At 37.4% G+C, this 21,515-nt stretch overlaps 1 protein-coding gene across 2 annotated transcripts in view; it reads left to right on the forward strand.

Annotated features, from left to right (window-relative positions):
• Positions 1 to 12,591: 12,591 nt before the first annotated feature.
• The window catches only part of Ptchd4 (patched domain containing 4), a 177,314-nt gene continuing 168,390 nt past the window's right edge, over positions 12,592 to 21,515 (forward strand). Inside the window, exon 1 of one of the 2 annotated variants that reach the window (XM_076860111.1) lies at positions 12,592 to 13,191. In XM_076860111.1, the coding sequence (XP_076716226.1) occupies positions 12,592 to 13,191 (600 nt within the window). The remainder of the gene's footprint in view (positions 13,192 to 21,515) is intronic. The other variant, XM_076860112.1, reaches the window with a different exon arrangement.

Raw genomic sequence — 21,515 nt, forward strand, 5'->3', positions numbered from 1 at the left:
AAAATTCCTTTCTTATCTTTAATAGTTATGTGTTATAAAAAATGTACTTTATTATTATTGTTCTATTTTGAGTTTTGTTAATTATAACCATGTGTAAATTTGTTTCATCTCTTGCTGTATAAATAAATATGTAGTATCCTCAATTTTGACTTTAGGTTGATAAGCCTAATATGTTTATTATCTGGCCCTTCATACACACAAAAAAATTGATGACACCTGTTTTAGAGGAAAAATAAATGGATGCTGACTTTCTGGAAGGAATTATAAAAATATGTTTCCAAAAGTAAAAAAAAAAAAACCCAAAAACTGTGCAAATGTGCCAACAATTATATTACTTTTGTCCTAAGAAAAAAAGTATGTGTGGGTTCACATACAGTAACAGGCTTTTTTTCTTTAATTTATAAACATTAATAAAGATAGAAATTTGGAGCCAAGTCACATATTTATCAATAGGAGTAGGGGTATGGTTAAGTAAATAAAGTAATTTCATTCTTCTGAAAATTACATTAAATACAAATAATGTTGTATTGATTACAGGCATTTTAATATTCTTGCAATGAAGGTATATTTTAAAGAGAACTATAATTAACTTATTTTATAAAATTAATTGATTTAATTTGAAAATATATCAAAGAAACAATAAAACCAGGCTTTGGTCTGGAGTGGTTAATCCTCATATAGAGCTTCGTGAGTATGGATTAGAGGTGTGGAACAATCTTCAACAAAGGGCTAAAAAAAGCACAGAGGCTGAGACTAAAAGTGGGTGAAGTGGAGCAGGGAGTCTTGCTCGTCATTGCAGGGTTAATATACTATTTGGTTTACTTAGATATAAGTAAGAGTATGAAATTATGCATAGGTGTGTACACTTGTATGTGCCCAAAGTATGTGTTCTATTTCTTTAATAAATGCGTGGTAGGGCTATCCTTCCATCGGGAAACCATTGTAGCTGAGGAATTGAGAGGAGAACTAATTACCAAGATTGCTCCCTTTGACCAAACAGGCCAGAGTTGAATGAAAAAAAAATATTGACTGAAATTTCACAGCTCTTGAGAACAATATTTCACCAGCTATATTTTTCCATTTGATGGTCATGTTCTAATGTCTTGCTTCAATGTTCGTGTCTAAGGAGAAGTATTCTGAAATCTGCTGGTTATAGAAATTCCTTCCTTCCCACAAAAAAAAAAAAAAAAAAGGAAATCTTTAAGCTAAAGTTTTCTTTTATATGGAAAATCAGGCATGATGCATAGAATATTTTTCCTGGATACTTGAATTGATAATTTAAAAGCCGGTCAGGAGATGCATAGTTGCTCTTAACAAAGAAATATCCAAGATATGCCAAGAACACAGAAAACCCAATATCAGCAATCAAATATCAGAAACTCAAATATCAAAGAACAGAGGATTTGAAATAGGCAGGCCTGGAACCTCCACTCTATTATCTATAATAGGTGGTAATGGTATATGATGTCACAGAGTTCTTTACTAGTCAAATTAGAAATGAATATAAAGTAAATTTATAGTATTTAGAACACAGCAAACCCTTAACATAGTGAAGTTTCTCTGCTATTATAAACTTTTCTCCCCAAATCATATCCCTCTTAGTGTCTATGATCACATAAATATATCTAACTATATCTATGTACCCTTTTTCTTTTTTATTAATTTTTAAAAATTTATATATGACAGTGGAATGCATTACAATTCGTATTATACATATAGAGCACAATTTTTCATATCTCTGGCTATATATAATGTATATTCACACCAATGTATGTCTTCATACAGGTACTTTGGATAATAATGGCCATCACATTCCACCATTATTTCTAACCCCATACCTCTTTCCTCCCCTCCCACCCCTCTGCCACATCTAAAGTTCATCTGTTTCTCCCACGCTCCCCCTCCCTACCCCACTTCGAATCAGCCTCCTTATATCAGAGAAAACATTCAGAATTTGTTTTTTTGGGACTGGCTAACTTCACTTAGCATTATCTTCTCTAACTCTATCCATTTACCTGCAAATGCCATGATTTTATTCTCTTTTATTGCTGAGTAACATTCCATTGTGTATATATGCCACATTTTTAATCCATTCATCTATTGAAGGGCATCTAGGTTGGTTCCACAGTTTAGCTAGTGTTAATTGTGCTGCTATAAACATTGATGTGGCTAATATCTATGTATCCTTAAGTACAGTTATTATGTATATTCAAAGCCACTTAATTATTGTATTTTACTTTCAAGTAATTATATATTTCCTTTGACATTAGATATATATTTTAAAGACAAGAAGCACTCAAATAATCATTGCATGATTTATATAATAAGCCCCCATTTCTATATATTCAGAATTCCACTTAATCCTTATAATAGTCCACGAGGTGTGAGCTTGCATTCTCTCTCTGCTATTCATGATGATGATAAAGCTTAGACTGATTAAATAATTTGGCCAGGGTGTCACCACTAAAAGCTGGCAGACTTGAAGCATTTGAACCAGGATTAGTCTGTATCTGGTGCCCATATTCCTATCGTGCCATATTTCCATGATCCTTAAAACACCATAAAAATGTTATTTTCATTGCTTTTATGCTTATTTTTGTAAATAACTGAAGGATGTACATTATCTGTTTTAAATGTACATATCTACATTTAATTCATTACCAAATTCTATATATTTTCACATTTGTGTAACTCTCAAGTTCTTTCATTTCTCATCACCTCATCCTTAGTACCCTGATCCAGTTTTCCCTTTTCATTGACTCAAGCAGTTGTATCAGTTGTCTAAAAGTCTCCATTTTTGCAGTCTCAAGTTCCTTCTCTATGCTGTAGTAGAGGTAAGTTTGAACCCCAGTCTATGTTTGTAACACTTCCCCAACTGCTTCTGGGAAGAAGACCTAATTACCTCTATCCTACCTTCAATGCAGTCTTCATTAGGAGTCACAACCCTGCCTTGCATGTACAGGTGGTTTTATATAGTTAGTTGTTCAGTAAATCATTGGTGAAGGTGTTGAATGAAATTGGCTTCCAAGCCTCTTAATATTCTTGCTCCTGCTCATTCCTTCAGCCTCATCTTTTGCTACTCCCTCCCTTGACCTTACACTTTGTAATTAATTTGTTCAGACCCTGAAAACCACAAGGAAAGAATTAGATATCAGAAACACAATACTAAAAACAAGAAAGGTAAGCCCCAAGACCTAGGCAATCTCTTAACACTAGGAGAGCTGAGGCTAGTGACTGGGCAGCTAAGAGGTCCAAAGAAAGAGGTACTTAGGAACAAAACAAGAACGGACACAAATTAAACCAGAACAGACCTAAATCAACAGCTGTAAGGACTGGCCCTCAAGATCAAAGTATTTTGTCCTATCTTATCCTTAGTGACACTCATATTTCTCTTATCTTTCTTCTTTTATACTTCTCTTAATTTGGAAGAGCTACTCTATAATAAATTAAGTAACTATTATACTATTGTATGTTGTTATGTGCCAGAAAGTCCAGAGACTGGGGATACAACTCCTGAGGGTAATGGGTATTGCCCTCACGAAGCCCACAAGTCTATACTTGATTTTATGACTATTCAGGGAAGGAGGGGCACTTGGCCAAAGATGAGGTCCCAGAGATAGAAGTTCATCACATTTTCTATGTGATGTTCATCACGTTTTCTATTCATATGTCAACAAGACAACTAACTATCCAGACATTTAGTCTGCATGTTTTCTGGAGGTGTGTGGATGTATTATGGTACACTAACAGTTATTTTAAAAGTTTTCATTTGAATATAAACTCACTGTGCTTACATTGCTTGTCCTGACTAAAAGACTGAATATTTTCCAAAGGTCATAGTAGAATTCTTCACTTTGCTTGACAAGCTGAAAACCAAATTTTTGAATTTCAAAGATAGTCTGAGTTTTCTGTTGTCTAATGCCGTTTCACTTACACTTTTTCCCGAAGAAATCCATTTTTCTCCAACAAGAAAGCTCTATTTGAAATAAATTCAGGTGCAGGTTCTGTTACACCAGGAATTGGGTTCTTCCACTTCTTGCCTTTAGAATGTCTGTACCATTGTAAAAGGAGAGAGAGGATCCTAAGAGGTGTGGTAAAAAACATGAGTAAATCATCTAGTTCATTCATATTATTGTCCCAGGTTCACTGTAAATTCCATCCAGGTATCTTCAGCAATATGCAATAATATCAAAGGGGAAACTATTCAGAAATCACTGTTATAGCTTTTAGGAGCAACGATGTACCAAGGGTGGAGAGGGTGAGGTGGTGGAAGCACCTTATCCCAGGTATGGGCGATAATCGTATTGACTGTAGAAAATTTAAGGAAATAATTAAATGGAACAAAATCTGGTATTCTTTTTTATAATCAGCACTATTCTCATTCTAAACAAGATCAGTGGGCAAATGTTCCTCCCAACCATGTTAGACAATACCCTCTGTGTCACTTCCATCACTACAGCCCCCTTATCTCTCTCCTTCTACTCTACTAGGCAAGGGCTGCTGTTATTGGAGCTAGGAAATACTGTGCCCTCCCACTACTGTTTTCTTTAGAGTGATGTGAATATTGATATTAGATGTTTCAATAATAAACATGGAGCTATATTAAGGGGTGGTATCCTTTATTAAGCTTCCCTATTAGAATGCCTCTTATCTGATGCCCACTTCTGCTCAAGAAATTGCTTCATAAAATGAGTTATTTTTCCAGGCGTTGTTGGGAAAACTGCCTTGTTGGGGAAGAGGATTCATTTCATGGTCAGGACTGCATGGTAATTAATGAGCAACTCATCCATCCTTAAGAAGCAGGTTTCTCTCTGGGCATAGCAACAGAATTTCTGAAAGCTCAGTTTGCTAACTGACCTCTTTTGAATATAATCACAAGCTCTTTGGGAAAGCATGTGTGATTTTGCAATAAATGATATAAGAGAAATATAGTCCTGAGTTGATCCTGAGGAAAGAGATGTATTTTAAGACTAATTTAAGTACAACTTTGTTAAGTACATTTCAGGGGAATAAAAGAATTCCCATTGGAAGGGAAGTAATAAGGGGGAAATAAATGTAAGAAAAAAAAGAAAGAAAAAATTGTAGAAAATTCTTGAGTTATTTTATAGGAAAAAATGACTTGTATTATATTTGAATTTAAGAAAAAAAATGCAAAATTAAATTCTCTAGAAAAGTGTGGTGGATTTCTTTCTACATTAGAGAATGTTTATTTAAATGATTAAAGATCTAACATGTATAAAGCAGCATGTATTTAAAAACAGGTAAAAGAAGTAAACTGTATGTATTAATCCAGTAAGATGATACTGTAATTTGACAGGCAGTATTTAATTGTCAACCCAGATATTCTTCTGTGGCCACAGTATTCCAAGTATTTCTCCAGCCTCCATGAATCTTTTTTTCAGACCAATATCAACCTTTGTGTTCTTGTATTCTGAAGAATACCACTCCCAATCCTTTGATAGTGTGCAAATACGTGCATTACCAGGAAAGAAAGGTTGAAACTTGAGCAGATTATCAATGGTTACTTTTTGTTCAGATGTAGCAACTATACCAAAATGAATCCCACAATATCATGTAATCATAGCTGACTATCTAATTCAAGTCTTACATTATTTTGCACATATATGTCTAAAGCTTATTGACATAGAATGATTTAGTCAAAGTAACACAGACATTAAGCAGGAAAAGAACCTAAAGGTTAAGACAAAGCTAGAATATTGATTGTCTGAAATCTCCAGAACTTCAGTCACTTTATACTATGATTTTGTCAAAATTTCTGTACTTTTGATTCATTTGAAACAGAAGTGGGTATCCATAGCCATTTTTTTTCTCTTTTTGAATACATAGTTGAATATTTTAAATTTAGAATGAGAATGGTGTTTATTTTAGACTTTAAGCATACAGGATACTATAATGTGATAATAAGGTTGAACCTACAAACCACACTTGGTACCTAAATTTAGGTTACCAGTTAATGCAAACCCTTTTTAAACTTCTCACCAATTTAAGATATTTGCACGGACTCCTCAGGTCAGTGAGTTCTAGCCTACATAGACACGGTGATCAAACATAGATTTTTCTATACCCGTAACCAATTTAAATAGAATTTTTAAAAATATCATTAGACCTCCTGTCCATATTATTATAAAGCTTTTTAACAAAATGAATTAAATCAGGAAAACCATTCCTTTGACAGAATATAGCTTTATTCTCTATTCAAAAAGTTTGGTCTCCAGAAGCAAATGTGATTCATACAGAAAACCCTACCTAGCACCCAGGTTAGTGTCAGCTGCCCAATATCCAAACATCCCCACGACCATACCATTCTTCCTAAAACAACTTTGATTTAAAACAATACACAAAGTAAACCCTAGATAAACTTCCACATGACAGTATGCTCAGAGAGAAGGCTGGCCCCATTCCCAGCCCTAGTGTGACCCCAGATTGATCTAAACTGATCACATTATTCTTCTTCTCATCAGTGATTGATTTAGACATGACCACAGGAAATGAGACTTAAGAGGAAATCTGTTGGGAGTCATCTGGGAAGGTGCTTCTTCACTCTTAGAAGAGACACATAGGGCAGGCTGAGGCTACTTTTTCTTTCTTGGGATCTTGTTTTGCCTGGATGTGTTACCTGCAGAGCAAGCACCAGTCCAGAATTCACGCTCTATGGAAAAAGCAGAAGGAAGAGAATGATGGAGATTCCTAACGACACCCTTGATCCTCTAAATTAGCTAGCTCTGTAACTACTGTTCTTTCAGATATCTTGTTATGTGAGATAAGAAATGTCCTTATAATTTAAGTTGGTTGCAGCTGGAGACATCCAAAATGCTAATGACTAAAATTACATTTGAAATGGCATCTCTCAGCTGTGCCCTTCCTGGATACAAGAAGCCTGAGATAAGAGGTCTGGCTAGTCCCAGGAAAACTCCTTAAAGCCATCATAAAAGGAGGCCAAAGAGTATTTTTTATAACTCTAAAGCCAGCATTGCTTGGGACATCAGTGTCTGAACAAGCTCCATACAAAATGACAGAAGGAGATCAGACATTAGTCTTGAACTTGTAATGGGGACTTGAGGCCAAAAGAGCAAGAGAATCCAGCAGGAGGGTGAAAAAAGAATTTGCAGTTGGATGGTCCAACTCAGCTCCTCTGCCCACTGGGCACACAGCTAAACTGCATCATTCAGCCTCTCTGGAGTTCCAATTCAGTTGAGGAATGCAAGAAAGGGTACATGCTATTTTCAAACCAAGCTGTAAAAATGTACCAGGTGTGCTTCTCCAGGTTCTCTTCCCCTGTCAGATGGTTAAGTAGGAATGATTTCAAGAATAACTTTAGAAGTCACTAATAGAAGGTGGATGAATAACTTTGCAGAACCAAGGCCTCTCTCTTTCCCTGCCAACCAGGAATATCCACAAAGAATGCTAACTGTAAACAAGATATAAACTTTCATTGTTTTTTTAACCACTGAGTTTTAGAGGCTTATTTGTTAATTGCTAGTATTACAGGGTTAATTAATATAGCATATATATAGTTTTGATTAGAAGTGATATGACTACAGTGATTAAGTGAGTTAATATCATCCAAGTTTATAAACAAGGAAACTGAGAATCAGAAAATACAGTATCTCAGTCAAAACACCCAGGAAGGAAAATGTGGACTGGCTTAGAACTCAGCTATTCTATGTCTAAGCAAGGGTTCTTGCACACCCTGCAAAAAGACAAGCAAATAAATCCCATTTTTTGTTTCTAAGGCTTAAAAAACAATATTGACCATATATCAGCAAAGATGAATCCCGTGTGTACTAAGTAGTTTTGATTATGGTGTTGTTACTAACTGGTTTCTAAATGCATTACTTTTGGCTTTACATTAAGCTTTATTTTAAATTGAATTTGCAAGAATTATCATGTGATTGATGTCCACTAACATTTTGGTGATAATGAACTCTTTGTACATTGATCAGGAATAGTGCTAACATGTTCCTTCTTCTTAGCCTATAATTTATCTTTTTAATGAATTCCTAATAGAATTTAACATTAGCTTTTCACAATATCAAAATTAAGCAGCCATGCCCTTCTTCCTTCATTTAAATAAATTTTTCAAATAAAAAATTAATAACTTTTTTGTTATAGAAAAGCAATTTGAAAATTATCCATAGACCCAGGATTTTTAGTGTTGAGAGAGAAGGTTACAATACAAGTAAGCAAGAAGAAGGAGCTATAGTGATCTGTGTGGCAACAGATTAGAGTTGAAGGCATCAGTATAAATACATATTGATATTTACTTTACTATAAACTCAGATTTAGTTCAGGATAGTCATAAAATAACTACTTGTAACGTATGCATGTACACAGAGTTCTACATACCCAGCTTTTAGCTGAGGGAGATTACAAGCAAAAGGATATAATGGCACCAAACACCTCTAGCCCTCAGATATGTTTCTAATACTGTTCTCAAAACATCCAGGACTCCTTGGAGATATGCTGATTAAAGGAAAGGTCCTGGAAGGACACAAGATGAATACCTTGCAACACTAAAAAGTAAGTAATACTTTTTAAAAAGAGAGAAAAATACCCCAGAATAATACAGCCTGTCAAAGCAACACAGGAATCAACCAAAAGAGCTCTCAGTGGGGCTATAGTTGAAATAATTTGAGCAACAACATAGCACTGAATTATAAACCAAAGTAAAAGAAGAAATACACAAAAGTCTCTATGAATCTTTATCAAAATAAATAAAAGAATGAATGAATAGAATAGATAAATAGCCTGTGCAGAGTTCCAAATAACTGAGACTTCAGCCTCTAGAAGGAAGAGGGTGGAATCTAGCTGCCCACATCTTCAGTAGAAACTGCTCACTGTAACTTCCCTCCAAAGTAACAGCATGAAAGAAAGTAAAGAATCAACCTACAATGAAGAAACCCTGACCTGAGGAACGCCGCTTCAGGCAGGTGATCAAGTTCATAGGAACCACAGTAAGACACACGGATAGAGTATACCCCTGAGGTGATTTGATGAAAATGGTACTTCACGTTCTTCCTCCTAAAATTTCTAATCCCAGTATAACCATGAGGGAGATACCAGATAATTCCCACTTAAGGGAAATTCTGCAAAATATCTGATTAGCAGGCCTCAAAGCTGTCAAAATAATCAAAACCTATGAAAGTCTGAGAAACTGTCACAGCCTGAATAGGCCTAAGGAAACATCACAACTAAATATAATGTAGTATCCTGAATGGACTCCTGGAATAAATAAAGGGCACAAAGTCGGTAAGTAGTATATGCTTATAATCCCAGTGACTCTGGAGGCTGAGGCAAGAAGATTGCAAGTTCAAGGTCAGCCCCAGCACCTTAATGAGAACCTAAGCAACTTAGCAACACCCTGTCTCAAAATAAAACATAAAAAGTTCTAGGGATGTAGCTCAGGGTAAAGGACCTCTAGATTCATCCCTAGTAAAACACACAAACACACACACACACACACACACACACACACACAAAGAGAGAAAAAAGAAAAAGAACATGAGATAGAAACTAAGGAAATCTGAACACATTATGAACTTCATTTCATAATAATGTATCAATATTGCTTCATTAATTATAATAAATATACCATATTAATGAATGATATTAATAGGGGAAACTGGATACAGTTATAAAGGAAATTTCTGTACCACCTGCAAATTTTCTATAACTAAAAGTAAGAGTGTTCTAAAACAAAAGAGTTTTTATAAATCTTTTTTATTAGATGATGGGATCATCATCTAATAATAAATAGAAACATCTTAATACAGACTTTATCTTTTTTTCTATGTAAACTTTTATTTTTCAAGGTAGTTTCATACTGTATATAATTTTTCACTTAACATTTAACAAATGTATTTCCATGCCTTATGATTCTAAAATATAATTTGTGTTTACCTCATAGTAGTTCATCTCAGGAACACACCATACATTATTTAGTCAATTATATTTTGGTTTCTTTGTTCTTTCCTAATTCTATTGAATTTATTGGAGGAGGAAGCAAAGGAAATGAAAAGAGTAATAAAAGATGACATCATTCGGACATTAGTTTATTGGCAAGACGGGAGGAGTAGGCCTATCCATTGCTACCAAAGGAAACACATGGGCTGAGAAAGAAAACACCCACGTACCATCCCAGCTTCACAAATAACTGAGTGTGACCTTGAAATCAATCTCTACAATGCCTAGTATCCTTATTTATAAAATGGACTGAAAGGCACTGGATAATTTATTCAACAGTGTCCATTCCTAAAATTTCTTGTAGCATATTTTGTAAAAAGACAATTTCTTAGAAAATTTGATATAAAAGATATGGCCAAGTATGCTTAATGTAATACAGAGGCTGCAGAAAATGGATAACAGATAACACTTCGTCTGGGCTGAATACCCAAAAGTTTCTGATCATGTGGCACTACTGGAACACATTTTCTGAAATTATATGAAAATCTAACAGTTGGATACAAAGGGAACATCGTATTAATGGAGAAAGACTAATGTATGAATGTTTCAAGGACACTGTGTTCATCTGAACACAAGAAGAGACCGTCTAACAATTGAGGGGGCTTCCTAGAAAAATTGCTGAGTTCTTAGATGTGGAAAATGTTGTTGCATTGGTGGATGCAGAACCGTCAAGGATATTACAAAGCTATTCCTGCACTCAGTAACAATTCAAATTGAATGGTCACCAAGGTCACTTTCAATTTTAAAAGGCTAGAAATTTTTCTGTAATCTTATTTATGACACCATCCTTTAGACTCTTTTCCTTAAGCAGCATTCCTATTTCTGAGTTCTCTGCTGTCTCACTGATTTCTTAACTGAAGAATCAATTCCACCACAAAAAAATAAAAGGCATCGATTTAGAGGATGAGTTCTTCAGCTTGTTTGTATGCATAGATGGGTACCTTTCTAAGCATCTAATGAAAAATTGGTCCTTCTGCTCTTAAAAAAGTGCATAAAACATCTCTCCAAATTCCATCTTCTCTATGAAGTCACTCCAAAGAGAAGGGAAACTTTGAAAAGCCGATCTCCAATTCACAAACTTCTGAATTTGTCTTCAAGATTTCTTCATATTTTTTTCTACAACATAACTTGTGAATGCCACAATAAATGAAAAATAAATAAATAAAAATAATATACACGGATACTAATGTTTGAAATTGATCTGATCTGAAGGAAAGAGTTCCTCACCTTCACACTTGAAGGTGCTCAGGGAGATATTGTGGGTGGGGTTTTTTCCCGCTATATGGTGAAGGAGACTCACTGTTTTCCACATGGACTGAAGTGTGTTTACCTGTTTTCTACCTAGCTCTTTTTCTTAGGCAAAACTACCTGACCTGTTTGTTTCTTGAATTCCACTCAGGAGAAAATGAATCTAAACTACATAGCTTGAAACAGTTCCAATGGTAGGGAAACTTGGGTGAGGGGCTTGAAACCAACATTAAGAACTTTCTGTTCTTAAACCTCAAGAGTAGAGGAAGTGAGTGTATAAGAAACCACATTTGCCTGTAGATCTTCACTTTGAGAAAACACACACACACACACACACACACACACACACACCCTAAAGCACAAGACACTTCTATTGGCAAATGCCTCCTCTCTAACATCCAAAGGAAGGAAGGCATCCCGAAAGCCCCAACGCAGCACAGAGGATAGAGGGGGTCTCTGGCAGCCCCCAGCTGCAGTGGACTGGTGGAATGGTATTGAAAGAAAATCCCTTGCATGCTTTGTGGGATGTTAAAATTGCAGCATCATCCTCTACTGCTCCTTTTCTTTGGCCAAAAGGCAGAATTCGAGGGCACAAGGAAACTGGTGGGGCAAGAAGGCTGCCTCCTCAAGCCCTGGAGCCCCCTCCCTCCACGCCCCACTCCTGCTTAGATTCTAATTGCCCCTGTTCCAATGGGCCAGCAGCACCTTCACCCATTTCCTCTTCCATTCACTCCAGCGGAGCAGGAAGAGGGAAAACAAAACTCTAAAAATAACTGTCAGCATCTTAAAAAAAGAAAAGCTTAGCTGCCCCCCTTCCCCATCTACTCCCCCCCTTCTCTTCTCCCTCCCCCCGCCCCCCCCCACGGGGCACATGTCTGCTTCTTACAACACCGAGGCACATGGTTCCAGTTAGGCACCGAACCCCATCAGGACAGAGAGGAAATCCACATCTGTGGGACGCTCCGCACAGAACCACCTCCAGCAAGGGAGGCAGGGGGACTGCAGCACCGAGATGAAGGGCTAGACCAAGGGAACGCTGCTCATGCGGTGAGAGGCAGCGCGGGAGGCGGCGAGGGCGCGGGGAGACCGGGGAGGGGGTGGGCCCCGCCGCGCCCCCGCAGCGCCCGCCGCCCGCCCCCACGCGCGCTGTGGATATTTGCCCGCCTTGCTGCAACTTGCTGCAGTGTTTGAAAGAGTAGTAGGAGCGCATGGAGGTGGGGCCGGGGAAAGACCAGGCGGAGCGGTTGGGGGGTGAGCGCAGAGGGGGTGGGGAGGCGGCGGCGGTGGGAAGGGGGGTGGCCCCGAGGGGATGGGATGGGATGGGGGAGAGCAGGATAGCCCGGCGCTTACACGTGTCACATGTGCTTTTTAAGACGGCCGGGAGTGCCTGCGAGCTGGATCTGGTGGAGGATGCTGCGGCAGGTGCTTCGCAGAGGGCTCCAGTCGTTCTGCCACAGGCTGGGCTTGTGCGTGAGCCGGCACCCGGTCTTTTTCCTCACCGTGCCCGCAGTCCTGACCATCACCTTCGGCCTCAGCGCGCTCAACCGCTTCCAACCCGAGGGCGACCTGGAGCGCCTGGTCGCTCCCAGCCACAGCCTGGCCAAGATCGAGCGCAGCCTGGCCAGCAGCCTTTTCCCCCTGGACCAGTCCAAAAGCCAGCTCTATTCGGACTTACACACCCCTGGGAGGTATGGTAGGGTGATCCTCCTCTCCCCACCCGGGGACAATATTTTGCTTCAGGCTGAGGGGATCCTGCAGACCCACCGAGCCGTGCTGGAAATGAAGGTGAACCACAAGGGCTATAATTATACTTTTTCCCATCTGTGTGTGTTGAGAAATCAGGATAAGAAATGCGTGCTGGATGATATTATTTCAGTGCTAGAGGATCTCAGGCAGGCTGCCGTCTCCAATAAGACAACAGCCAGGGTGCAAGTGAGGTATCCCAACACTAAATTAAAGGTATGCTCCTCCTGCATGCTTCTGCCAATTAAAGAGGCAGCACTTCATTTCTTGCCCTAAACAAGCAAAGAAAATGCAGAGGTCTCATCCTTACGACTCAGAAGCTGATGCTTCTTTCATTTCGGGGTGGTGGTGGGGGAGATGGGTAACTGAGAGAAGAAAACAGGCAATGAATGGTACAACTAGATACTAAGAAATTCAAAGCCAAATCAAACAAATGCCAAAAAAAAAAAAAAAGAAAGAAAGAAAAAAAACAAAAAAAGAAAAAAAAGTTTCTGAGACCCTGCAATTACATCTTTGTTCAGGGTTAATAAATCAGTGAATGGAAGGGGGAGGGGGAATCCTGATCAATTGGGGGATTTCTTTTCATTATGGGGCTCAATGTATTTCTTATTACTGATTACACATCCACCTGGTGCCATATCCACCTGACATCTTCAGCCTGGCTTGATTTTGACATGTATGGAGTTTGTATTTTGGTGCCCTGTGAGCATGTGTCTGAGAGCAGTGGGTTATGGATATAGTAAGGCTTCCAGGAATTGTGCTGTGTGTGTATGTGTGTGTGTTTTAATAGCAAAAGAAGCAGAAAAATTCAATATATATAAAATAGGGATGTACACCTAACTGATGACTTCATTTACCTAGTCCTGCTTTATTCCTTTCCCATAAAATAAATCCAAACCAAAGCATGGTTATTATAACAGCCCTATAACAAATGGAAAGGAAAAATTCTACAATCAGCAAAAATTACAAAAAAATCATTATTTCAGCATTAAATATACCGTGTTCTTTGGACTCTCAATTCAAATTTTATTGCTCACATGAGGTTTCTAAACTCATTCTACACTGTCAGGACTGAGTTGCTGCAGGCAATGAGGCATGCAGTCTCCAGGTGACTGAAGTTTCAGGGACAAATGTGACTTCTAGAGGAGTCACTGCACCATTCATGTGCTTGACCCTGTGCACACTCAGAAGATGCACAATGAAGAACTCCCAAGACAGGTGTTCCCCAAGAGGAAAGAATGTGCTTTCTGCTAATGTGTATGAGGATGTGTGCATGCTTCCATGGAGAAAATGGAATAGAAAGGCCCCCCAGCTTCAGTAAATGAACAGCCTAACATAGAAAATCATTAATATACTTATTAATTTGTTTAATATAGTTAGCTTGTGTGTACAGTTAAAAATAACTTTCTCAGGATTGTTGAGTGAAAAATATCCTCCTTTTCCTGAATAAAGGAGGGCTTAGTTAGGGATTCCTCAGGAAACCTCATAACTTACCTCCTTTTAACATGGCATCTTGTTTGAATGGATCCAGAGGATGAGAAGGATCTCAGTTTAACAAAGCTGAGCAGTCCCTTGAGGTTTAGTGAAACTGGGCAGATGATTCATTTGCTTTAAATCTAAGTAGAGGGTTTGCCTACTTCATATTTATTGACGGGAGCATGTTGGGTATGTGTGGTTGGGCAGCATGCTTTTCCTTTCCTGAATCCTTTGCCATCACCATTATTGCTTGCTAAATAAAAGATGTGGTGGAGAGGTAATTTTCCCAGCCTATTTTAACTGAGTTCTTTCTTATGCCAGTCATCTGGAGTAAAGAAAAATTTGCAACTGTGTCATATTTAAATTTCAATTTGTCTTTCCTATCGAGTCAGTTTTGTAGTTTATTAATATGTGGTATTAGTAGAGTCTCAATCGCCTCTATTAAGCAGTGAGAAAAGGTGAAAACAGGTGAAAAGACTGTGACCAATCGGCAACTATGGATATTTTGTTTATCTGGCAATATCATTTTGACATTTACAATACAAAACCCTTGGGGGTAGTTATTTTACTTATCTAGTGATCATTGGTTGTGTTCATATGGTTTATTACGTGCTCTTCAAGGCACATGAGAAAAACTTAGGGCAAGAAAAGCAAGCTTCTTACCTTTGGGGGTTTAAAAGTAATAGATGCCAGCATCCTCACCCAGAGTTACCTGTTAGTGGGGACTCTACAATCATTGGGTACACCACTGAGCTGACATGATACTAGGCCCATAATAGGTGTTCCATATAAACTTTTTGACTGATTGTTTGCTTTATGTACATATGGATAGTAGTCAGTGGGTAATCATAAATAAATGGAGTAATTGATCACAAAAGCTAATGTAGTAATAGTATAATTATTTTATTAACCATAAAATGAACAGAAGAATTACAGAAGGACTAAAAGTCCTTATTATGTTGTATTCTAATATCAGTGTTTCCTCAAATGTGTTGGTTTGACTCTGTATGCATGTCATCAGTGGGAGTCCTTAAACTGTATTTGGGTCAATGAGCCCTTTGAGATCTTCTGAGAGCAATGGGCTCTCTCAAGACCAGACAATCTCACACATGCTCATGCAGTATAAAAAAAAAAAATTCGTAAGTATCATGAATGACTAGAATTCTGTCAAAGGCACTTCAAGGGCTCCCAGGATCAGAACTCACTAGCACAGAGTGAAATGAGAGGCCTTTTGGTTTTATAAGTGTTATTTGGAAATGATTTAATTCATGTGTGGCAGTGGTTGTCAAAGTGTGACTCTGTGATGCTGATGCATGCTAAAGTCGAATAACTACACCTATAGGGGATGCAAGACGATATTTTATATGTACATTTTCTAGCTCTCTAATTCATTTACTTTCTCTACCATCCATGGGTTACTGCTCTTCCCTACTCTGTTTAATATGGAAAATTCTAGTGCTGAAAAATTCTGTTGGTGGGCAGGGATCAGGAGTTGAGGGAAATTGTAGAATAAATATCGGTGTCCTGGATAATGTAAGAACTGAAAATCACTTGATATGATAGAAGCAGTAGGTCAGTGCTGGAAGATAGTCTGAAGATGTGTAGGCACTGATTGACAGAAAGAAGCAGTCAGAAATCTGAGTTATGACAATCAGTTCATCTTCTAAGTACTATTAAGACATACACGTAGTCCTGAGCAGAGAAAGGTTTAGAACTTCTGATAAACATGATTATATTGACAAGGTGATCCAACTAAGCAGGGACATAGAAAATTGTCTTCTATGGAAATCAAATAGTGACTTAGATTGGAAAAAAAAAAAGCAGTTGGCATAGAATGCCATAGAAGAAATGAAGCACACTGAAGTTTTCCAAAGCTATATAAAAAGTATGCCAAAATCTGAAATCAGTTCACCTAATGATAGTATTCTACAAACTGCTCTTCATTATAATCTTTATGTTAAATCTTTGATGAAGCCTAAGGGCCATGTTTTATATTGCTCTTGTACCATCACTTCTCCCAATCCAACCTCTTGCATGTCTATGTAGATAGTGTCCATGACAAACACTCATTACCTAGTTTATTGGTTAATTTGTGCCTATATTCTGCAATATCACAAAACTATGACTGCTTTTGAACCTCTGTGACATGCTTGCTTTTATTTTAAAGATTTCTGTACAGTGATTTTATAACCTCAATAACACACACAAACACACACACACACATACACACACACACACACACACACATACATACACACACACACACAATAACGCAATATGGCCAGGTTGAATTTTTAAGTAAAACGCTTAATATAGTGTTGAAACTGCCTCTAATATTTAAAGTGGGATAGGATATTAATGTGAAACAGGTCCTCAAGATCGGTAAACAAGGACTGTTCTAGACACCAAGAAATGTTTTATCATTCAAGGAACTCAGGTGACTATGGGTAATATTACCCTGATTTTTAGGTAGGCATCATAACCTCACTTGTCAACCTAGTTAGTTCCATGAATGTAGCATTCTCATATGTCCCCAGTTCTTTATAGTGAAAGGCATAAGTAAAAATGAAACAGACAAATGTGGTCCTTGGAAATGGGTTTTTTGCTAGTCTAGATTCCAACCTCCTGGCAGACAGAGAAAAAAGAATGCAACAAATTTGACTTCCCTGAAGTCACACATTCCACTAGTAGATACACATTCCACTAGTAGATACACCTCTGAACAGATGTTTAAGGGAAGTCAGTGTGTACATCAGTACACCATGTCTGAGAATAGGAACAAAAATAGAGTCCCTGCTTCTTAATAGAAGATGTTGTTTCTTTGGGTAAATTTTGGGTGCATCCTCAGTGTTTGGAAGATATTGCAGTGAACTGTTTGTTTCTAATTTCAATAGAAAGGCAATTGGCCAACATGAAAAAATCAGGACCTGCATTATTTTTAAAGACTTCCAAGGAAATCTACTTTATAAATTTTTTTCCTTAATTCATTCTAAAACCCTATGAGATATAGATATTAGGACCTTCTCTGATATTTTGATTTAAGCTTATCTTTCTGATTCTACCTCTTCATAGGGTAAAACATGTGACCTTATTAAATATTCAATTTGTATTCTAAGTGGTGTTTTATATATGGTAATTCATCTAATACTTATAATTTTAAGTTAAGGGGAATATTTGTATTCATGTTTTATAGGTAAAGACCAAGAAGATTAAATGATTAACATGAGGTCCCCATACCAGTACATATTGGAGGTGGGATTTAAATTCAGTTCTATCTGATACCAAGACTTATATTCTTAACAATACATTATTAGATCCTGTCACTTCCTGCACTAATCTACATAATTAAAACCCTTTGTACTAAGAAAGAAGTTGGGCCATACTTGCAAAGCCATTTCAAATCCATGTTAAAAGACCACTACTGATCTTCCACCCGCTTCCCTTGCTCACTCAGAGTGATGGGCTCCTAAAGAAGATGCCATGGTGTGAAGCATCTAGTTGGGACAGAATTCCTACTGTCTGATGAATGTGGGACCTGCCAAAAGAGTACAGAAAATACCTCATTGGCATATGATCTCACCTTTAATATAATTTCCCATCAACTCAGAACAAACTAGGGTAAGGCTTTAGGATCAGCTAAAAGTGATAAAGTTGTGATGTGGCCCAAGGTTTTGAGCCAGAAACTTTTACGCCAAATAAGCCTGGTGATTTCTGGCTTAAATTGGTGTCAAGGGGGAATAAAAGATGGCATAGTGCAATGCACTTTAAACTGAGCAATATTCAGGAGCCTACTTCTTTAAAAACTGGTTTTGTGACATTAGACAGATCTCATCACCAATCGAAGTATCAGCTTCTTCATCTTATAAAACAACAGAGCCAGTTTAGGAAACTGCAGGGATTCTTGCCGACCAGTAAACTTCTTATGTAACATTCCACTCTGTAGTAGATAGCGATGATCATAGTGGATTGAGCATATATTCTAGAATATTTCTCCTCTGGAGATATGCTTGATTAGATTTGAAGGATGCTGTTAAAAAACATTAGTCATAGTGTTCTAACTAAATTACTGCACATATATTTTCTGTCCACTGTACCAGGATTTGTTTATTGAACTTTCCTGAGCTCCAAAAGTGAGCTAAAACTTCCTTGGCATTGGGGCCTGTCTCCTGCTCCTTGGCTTTAGGAAAGACCTATTTTAACCCAAATTAGATAATTTCCATAGGTGGTAATGTGTTTTTCCATTTTGGGTATTCAAGGATTAAGTAAGGGTTTAAAAAAAAAAAAACTCAAAGGAACATAAATGATTTTCTGAATTCTTCTTCCCATTTCTTTACTTTCAGCTAGTCTAATCATGGTTTTGTCAGTGGTTCAGGACCACTAAGGGCTTGGCATGGAGATGGGAAGTAAAAGTCAAAGAAACAGATATGTGATAGAAATGTATGAAGTGGCTAAGTTATCTCCCTACCCCCTAAAAATAACACTTCTTTTCCTACCCCTGATACCTTAACCAATAATTTATTGTAACAGTTTTCAATGTTTTTTATTTTAAAAATCAACATAATTGAAATCATCTTTATGTAATGCTATTCAAAATATATTGTGTTTAGAGAGTTTTTCATTTTAATCTATTGGCTTTTACACCATGATTGGACCACATTGCTTTTAATTCAGTTTTAGGGTTGATCAACATATACTTAGGTCTACTTCAGATATGTCCAGACATTTCTGTATATATTCAACTTAAATATCTTTAAAGAAGAAATATGAAAATCCCAAGCATCTAGATTGACCCAAGATAGCTCTAGATTGGAGAGCAGGCTAATTTCTCCCCTAACTTTGCCAAACAAATCACTCAGGCCCCTACCCCAGGATGGAAACACAGGAGTGACTCATTTCTCTGAATTGTTCTGCCAGTGGGCTAGGTTGATAAGGTTGCATTCATAAGGGCCCTGGCACACAGGAACAGTTAAGCAATGCTTATGACCTAACTTAAAAGCATGCCAAATTGTATTGTAATCCACAAAATTAATTTCATTTTTGTTTTCTAAGACCTTCCTCCTTAAAATATTGTGGATAGGCCAACAGCATCAGCATCACCGAGAAGCTTATTAGAAATTAAAACTTCCCAGGTATCACCTCAGACCTACTGACTGGAAATCATACTTTTTAAAACAGGTGATTTATATATATGTTAGAGTTTGAGCAGCTATGAGACCCAAGTTTGACCTCTGTACTACTAATTCATGACTTGAGTTTAAAGTCACATGTGTTGTTTCAGATCAAAAGTAGCATAAGGACATAAGGTAAAAGGGCCTCTCACCAATGAGGTATGTGGTGGAAACATAAGGAAACGTGTGCTGAATTATCAAGGGGCCATTCCAAACTGAAAAGCCCTCATCCCTATCATCTACAATTGGGTCTGCTACCTAGTTAAGTTTAAAGCTCACTATTGTCATTCAATATTTTTCTGAAAATGTTGAAATTAAATCTAACCATCTCTTTAAGAAAAAAAATTAGCTGCATTTTTCTCAAGCTCTTTTGCATTTGTTCCACAATAATAGCAACATTAAGCCCTAGTTAGCCTAATTATGTTAATATTATATGAGAACACAAGGTATAGGAACCATACATAAGAGCAAGAATATTTGGGGGAAAATTAAACACAAAATTATAGTAGAGGGTACTTTCAAATGACATTATAATCCCTGCTTTTTTTCAGACAGGATTATTACGGTAGAGTTGTTCATTGAAATCAAGGCTCATTCTCTGTCATGCTGACTAATTCAGGATCCCTGAAAGGTTTCTGATGAGCAGCACTCAAAAAAATGAATGGGCCCTGGTTAGGTACAGGATATGTATTGGAGCAGTCAGTGTTTCCTCTCTGGAACTACCTTCCTAATGTGGAGAGGTCTTCTAACTTGTCCCCTGCTGTCTCAAGGACTGTAGGCAGAGTGCAGTTGGTCTTCAATATCTGTCGGTTCTGCAATCATGGTTTCAAACAACTGTGAATGGAAAATATTAGAGAAAAAAAATGCATCTGTGCTACACATTACAGACTTTTTTCTTTTCATTATTCCCTGAAATGAACAACAACTACTTACATGTCATTTACGTTTCACTGAATATTATAAGTACTCTAGAGATGATTTAAAGTGTACTGGAAGATGTACATGCAAAGGCCATGCTATTTTATGTGAAGGACTTGAACATTCCTGGAGTTTGATATTGGCAGATACCAAGGGAAGACTGTATAGGCTCTGGGTTCTACAAGGCCAGAAACAAGTTTAAAGGGTTCTCATTGCTTCAAGGGGTTCTAAAATAATTCCTGGTGTTCATGGCAGATGCTGGTTTGACTGGTTCATCCTCAAAGTTGCCTCCTTTCTAATGATCAGGTCTATTCATGAGTTGGAGAAAGACAGTATGTAGTTCTGATTGTCAATGCAGGTCATTCTAATGAGGGTAAGATACACATCATATCATGTAAGTAGGACTCCAGACATTTACGTATGGATTCATATAGGTAGATACTAGGTCTGCTTTGTGTCAAGCACTATGTTAACCACTACAGATTCAGTGACAAATAAAACATATGTGATTACTGTCCCCTGAGGGCTTGAGTCTAATTTTTAAAAAAGAGAAAAGTTACACATAAAATTCATAATCATAGATTACCATGAATGAAAAATACATGGTAGTATGAGGATAGGTGCTGAGTCTTGTAGTATTGAAAACTACTTTTCTGAGGAAATGACTGAGTGAGCTGTACTCTGAAGGTAAGAGGAAGTGAACATAAAGGGTGGGTTAGATGGTAAGGACAAAAGTTTGGTGGGGAGATGTTGGAAAGGGAAGGTACTGAGTCACAAGATTGATCGAATTATTTTATATGTATGTAGAAATATGCCTTACTGAATCCCCACTATTATGTATATTTATAGGGCACCAATTAAAAAAAAAGTTTGATGGGGAGAATGTGGTACCTTAGAAGTGCTGACATCAAGCCACTATTGATGCAAGTTAAAGATTGATGATGATGAAGGCGGTAAGGGCCATGTTAGGAATTTCAC

Source organism: Callospermophilus lateralis, chromosome 6, assembly GCF_048772815.1.
Source record: "Callospermophilus lateralis isolate mCalLat2 chromosome 6, mCalLat2.hap1, whole genome shotgun sequence".
NCBI lineage: Eukaryota > Metazoa > Chordata > Mammalia > Rodentia > Sciuridae > Callospermophilus > Callospermophilus lateralis.